At 37.1% G+C, this 6000-nt stretch overlaps 1 protein-coding gene across 1 annotated transcript in view; it reads left to right on the top strand.

The window, feature by feature from the left end:
- The first annotated feature begins 306 nt into the window (after positions 1 to 306).
- Positions 307 to 6000, top strand: part of LOC124144549 (U-scoloptoxin(05)-Sm1a-like) — a 71860-nt gene continuing 66166 nt past the window's right edge. Inside the window, exon 1 of the mRNA XM_046514005.2 lies at positions 307 to 639. Coding sequence (XP_046369961.2) covers positions 561 to 639 — 79 coding nt within the window. The 5' untranslated portion in view covers positions 307 to 560. The remainder of the gene's footprint in view (positions 640 to 6000) is intronic.

Below are 6000 nucleotides of genomic sequence, written 5' to 3'. Positions count from 1 at the left end.
CAACCTTCACTGACAAATTATTTCTCCTGAAAACGCCTGTTCCAATAACTTTCAACAAATAAACCCGATCGATTATGTCGCTACTGCTCTCCCAATGTCGGGATTAAGGTAATATCGGACAAGGCGATTCCCAATACATAGGAATTACTTCTTGTAATATTTACGGAGGTTCTTATCATACAGATGAGATGCTGACTAGAAGAGAACACGGGCGGACATTGCACAATTGATGTACCTTATTATATACGGCATTAGAATCTCACTCTAAACTCAGTTGGAGCGGACGGGAAAGCCGGGCGATAACACTAGAATGTGTGTTTCTAGGCCCAGTGAAGCCTTCATGGGATATTGTCGTGATATTTCCATCCCCGCGGTTCTAATCAGGTCGCTCTGATTGGCCACTCTCTTGTCAAGTCGATTTTCACGACTAGCTCATTCTCTTCTCACAATCACGTGTAGTGTGAACGTTGACCGAATGATGGCATGAGGGCTCCGACGTCCAAGGCAACGACTGCGCCGATGTAAACACAGTGGCAGTGATTTAGAGTGTAGCGATCAAAATGTATCACTGGGTCGGCTCAAAGACATTTGTTGATGCCTTTTACATTGGCCTTATTCTCATCGCATCTTCGGGTTCAGGTAAGATACAATCCAAAACTGTTTATTTTCTTTATTGTTATAATTTGACAACTAATACATATTTTGTTTGATGTTAATATAAAATTATCTATTTTAGTACACATACCATCCAAGAGGTTAAACATATGCATGTATCTTACCACATATATTTACACCAAAGGTGCTTATTGTAAGTTTATTTATTATTATTATTATTATTATTATTATTATTATTATTATTTATGTTGTTATTATTGTTTTTGTTATTGTCATTGGTATTGTCATTGTTATTGTTACTAACAACGGTAGTATCAAAGACAGTTTGAAAATACACACTGTGTTATACATGTATTATCAGCTTATATTGAAATGGTAATACAGATGGGTTTCATTGCAATTGGCAACCATGAAGAGGGAATTTTCTCTTGGGCCATATTCTGCTATCGGTTTCCTGGTATGTGTACCAGTACAACATGACATCATTATACTTCATCCTCAGGCCATACAGCAATATGCATGTACGCATACATGAACACACTTTCTTGTCTCTCATCTGAAATACAAAATGTGCATCTATCCACCTTGCCAGTGGGATGAGATGACAATCGTAATCGTGACCCGTCAAACCGGCAGCTTGTATTACATTCTCCCCAAGGAGCTGAGAATGTACATTGTACTCACACCGATCCGTTGACCAGGGTAATAATGTAATTCGCTTTGAGTATAAATGTACAAACGACTCTGTCTGGCGAATAGTAGTAGTAGTAGTAGTAGTAGTAGTAGTAGTAGTACTAGTTGTAGTAGTAGTAGTAGTGAGTGAGTGAGTGAGTTTGGTTTTACGCCGCTTTTAGCAATATTCCAGCAATATCACGGCGGGGGACACCACAAATGGGCTTCACACATTGTACCCATGTCGGGATTCGAACCCTGGTCTTCGGCGTGACGGGCGAACGCTTTAACCACTAGGCTACCCGACCGCCCCAGTAGTAGTAATAGTAGTAGTAGTAGTAGTAGTAGTAGTAGTAGTAGTAGTAAAAGAAGAAGTAGTAGTAGTAGTAGTAGTTTCAGTAGTTCTGGGTAGCTCTTGCTTCTTGTGAGAGGTGACTAAATGGATTGCACCTGGATTGTCTGGTTCTGTATTGATACGCTGGGGAAATGAAAGCGAAGTCTAAGTAGCTAACAGAAACGTTTCCCTTGGAGAGATCGACACTCTATTAAATAGTCCTTTGAAATAAGCCTGGGGATGTTCTTAATGTGTTTACTTTAAATCGTCCCGCGGAAGACCGCCTTGTAATAACCACATCGTTTACCTTTTACAGCTTAAGATCAATTTTAATGTTCCAGTATCTCAAGAGAAATATATTTTTTATCATTTTCATTCATCCGTATCATATTTGGGGTAATGAGGTGATTGCAATTTGAATGTAAGGTTGTACACACTTAAACCCGCAATGCAAGAAAGCCGTGAAACACAGACAAGCTAAATGGAATTATGAGATCTAAGTCTGCGAAGATTTGGAGGCTTTCACAATTTCGCATATATTTCAGATGACTGAATTTATACATGATTTCAATTTAATGAAATATCCTAATATCAACATGTTATATACGTGTTTCTTTGCAATCTCAAAGAAATTTCCAGTTGGCTCACTTTGTGTACCACTACCCATTTACAACTGTATTAACTGAACAACCAGAAAAATAGTAAGCAGGCAGCTATAGTACACAAGACATAGCTCCTGATCTCGACCAAAACAGACCCCATACAGGAGCTGCTGCCTCACTTAAATGACTATTCCTATAATCGCCAGTTTCCCAAACTAACATCTAGTCTCTGAAATGAACATATCGTACAGAAAAAACTAGTTGTTAAATTATCTTTATAAAAATTTAATAAAAAGGAGGACTCTCTTCATTTTCAGATACTGCAGAAATCTAGACTTGCCAAACATCATGGGCTGTATTTGATATATTTGTATCAGGGTCTGTAAGACAGACTACCAGTTTCCCTACGAATTACGTTTCTAACAGATGAGATTGCTAGCTGGAGCCTGAATGTATTGCAAAGGCTATCAAAAAGGTAAACCTTCATTTCCTAACGATGCTACGTATCTGTGTCTGGAGAAGGGCAACATTCCTGGGTATTTATGTCCACAACGTTATGTCTTGTGTGTTTTATGTCCTATTTTATGTTATCCTGTAAGTGATTTTGCTAAATTCAGGAGACCATTCCTGGTCAGGTGGTTTTAGTGGATGTAAAGAGATCCACAGCCCTGGTATATCGTTGTCATGTACATGGCCATGCAGATGGGTGTTTCAGAGAAAGAAGCAGCAATATGATACTGTTCAGGACAGACAGTAACATTTCTGTACGCAGTATTCTATCTATCTGGCTATTTTTATTTCACATTTTATTTACATATCTATATTGATACTGCTAGATCTCTAAAAGACCTGCGATGCTTTGTCTCTGTAGACAGCGCTACATATCTTTAGACCGTCCTATATCTCTGTAGACAGTGTTATATATCTACAGACAGTGCTACATCTGTTTAGACATTGTTTCATTACTATTATATAACGAATGTAAACAGTGTCATATTACTGTAGACAGAGGTGTGTGTATGTAAACAGTGTCATATATCTGTAGACAGAGAGCTATGGGTATGTCAACAGTGTCAAATTACTGTAGACAGAGAGCTATTTGTATGTAAACAGTGTCATATATCTGTAGACAGAGAGCTATGTGTATGTAAACAGTGTCATATTACTGCAGACAGAGCTATGTGTATGTAAACAGTGTCATATTACTGTAGACGGATCTATGTGTATGTAAACAGTGTCATATATCTGTAGACAGAGCTATGTGTATGTAAACAGTGTCATATTACTGCAGACAGAGCTATGTGTATGTAAACAATGTCATATTACTGTAGATGGGTCTATGTGTATCTTAACAGTGTTATATTACTGTAGACAGAGAGCTATGTGTATGTAAACAGTGTCAAATCTCTGTAGACAGAGCTATGTGTATGTAAACAGTGTCATATTACTGCAGACAGAGCTATGTGTATGAAAACAGTGTCATATTACTGTAGACGGATCTATGTGTATGTAAACAGTGTCATATCTCTGTAGACAGAGCTATGTGTATGTTAACAGTGTCATATTACTGTAGACAGAGCTATGTGTATGTAAACAGCGTCATGTTACTGCAGACAGAGCTATGTGTATGTAAACAGTGTCATATTACTGTAGACGGATCTATGTGTATGTAAACAGTGTCATATATCTGTAGACAGAGCTATGTGTATGTAAACAGTGTCATATTACTGCAGACAGAGCTATGTGTATGTAAACAATGTCATATTACTGTAGATGGGTCTATGTGTATCTTAACAGTGTTATATTACTGTAGACAGAGAGCTATGTGTATGTAAACAGTGTCAAATCTGTAGACAGAGCTATGTGTATGTAAACAGTGTCATATTACTGCAGACAGAGCTATGTGTATGAAAACAGTGTCATATTACTGTAGACGGATCTATGTGTATGTAAACAGTGTCATATCTCTGTAGACAGAGCTATGTGTATGTTAACAGTGTCATATTAATGTAGACAGAGCTATGTGTATGTAAACAGCGTCATGTTACTGCAGACAGAGCTATGTGTATGTAAACAGTGTCACATCTCTGTAGACAGCTATGTGTCTGTAAACAGTGCCATATGACTGAATACAGAGCTATGTGTATGCAAACAGTGTCATATCACTGAAGACGGAGCTGTGTGTATGTAAACAGTGTCATATATCTGTAGACAGAGCTATGTGTATGTAAACAGTGTCATATTACTGCAGACAGAGCTATGTGTATGTAAACAATGTCATATTACTGTAGATGGGTCTATGTGTACCTTTACAGTGTTATATTACTGTAGACAGAGAGCTATGTGTATGTAAACAGTGTCATATCTCTGTAGACAGAGCTATGTGTATGTAAACAGTGTCATATTACTGCAGACAGAGCTATGTGTATGTAAACAGTGTCATATTACTGTAGACGGATCTATGTGTATGTAAACAGTGTCATATCTCTGAAGACAGAGCTATGTGTATGTAAACAGTGCCATATGACTGAATACAGCTATGTGTCTGTAAACAGTGCCATATGACCGAATACAGAGCTTTGTGTATGCAAACAGTGCCATATCACTGAAGACGGAGTTATGATAGATAGATAGATAGATCATCTTTATTTCCTCCAGTTGATGAATATACATTGATATGAGATATAAATGTATTTATATAACAGCTGATATATTGTATGTACAGGCAGTTTCACATCGTTATCAAATAATGTTTCTTAGTAGGTTTTTCCACATTTTAACAGTTTTACATACACGAAGCATGATATTTGCCCATAGATTGTATTCAATTGCCATAGTACTTTCTGTTGGCAAACCGCCAAGTAAAAAGGACAGAAAGGTATCGTCATCATCGTTCCAGATACTAGAAAAAGTTGTCACATCTAGTAAATCAATAATAGACTCAACAAGAATATTTCTTTGTTGTTGAGTCTTTTTACAATACATAAACACATGTTTGATAATATCAAAAGCAAATGTGCCGCATAGACATTCATCAGATTGTATACTGTAGGTGCTAAGGCATAATAAATATGCTAAATCATAGAAGTGTTCCGGCCTTTCAATTGTTAGTAACCAAAGTCTGTGTACCTTAGGTGATCGTATAAGAGAGTATCGTTTTAGGTTTTCTCTTGAATGAATCTCTGCATGAATTATGTTATGGTCACATACGCTTATTTGTTCTTTAACTCGACTCGCCCATGCATGTATTGAGGGGAAATGAGAATAAATGGTATATGTGTTTATGTCATTATTGAGTTCATACTTGTTTACAAGTGAAAGCATGTGGTACACGGGTGACATTTTACATTTATCATCTTTTTCTTTAATTGTATCGAGTTCAAACTGAACAAGTCTGTGCTGAAATAGTCTTTTAAATGCAAAGTTAATGTCACTATTACATAGTCTTCCCAGAAATAAGAGAGCTCGTTGATCAATGTACGCCTGGAGAGAAATTAAACCCAGACAATCTCTGGTGACGACGGAAGGAGTGCGTCTAGACAGTCCTTGAATCTTTTTACAAAAATAACGTTGAATAATTTCAAGCATTTCGTATTCCTTCGGTGACAGTTTACCCCATACACTACAAGCAAATAGTCCACATGGTAAAATTACCCTTTCCCATATACGAACAGCTGGGATAGGATTTAAGCCACCAAAGTATAGTCCATGATTATAATTTATATTGACTAACATTCTGAGTTTTTCACATATTAGATGGGTACGTTCTAAGGTTTT

The sequence above is a fragment of the Haliotis rufescens genome, unplaced genomic scaffold (assembly GCF_023055435.1).
Source record: "Haliotis rufescens isolate VD_foot unplaced genomic scaffold, xgHalRufe1.0.p SCAF_11, whole genome shotgun sequence".
In the NCBI taxonomy this organism is placed as follows: domain Eukaryota; kingdom Metazoa; phylum Mollusca; class Gastropoda; order Lepetellida; family Haliotidae; genus Haliotis; species Haliotis rufescens.
This window is presented reverse-complemented; position numbering and strand designations above follow the sequence as displayed.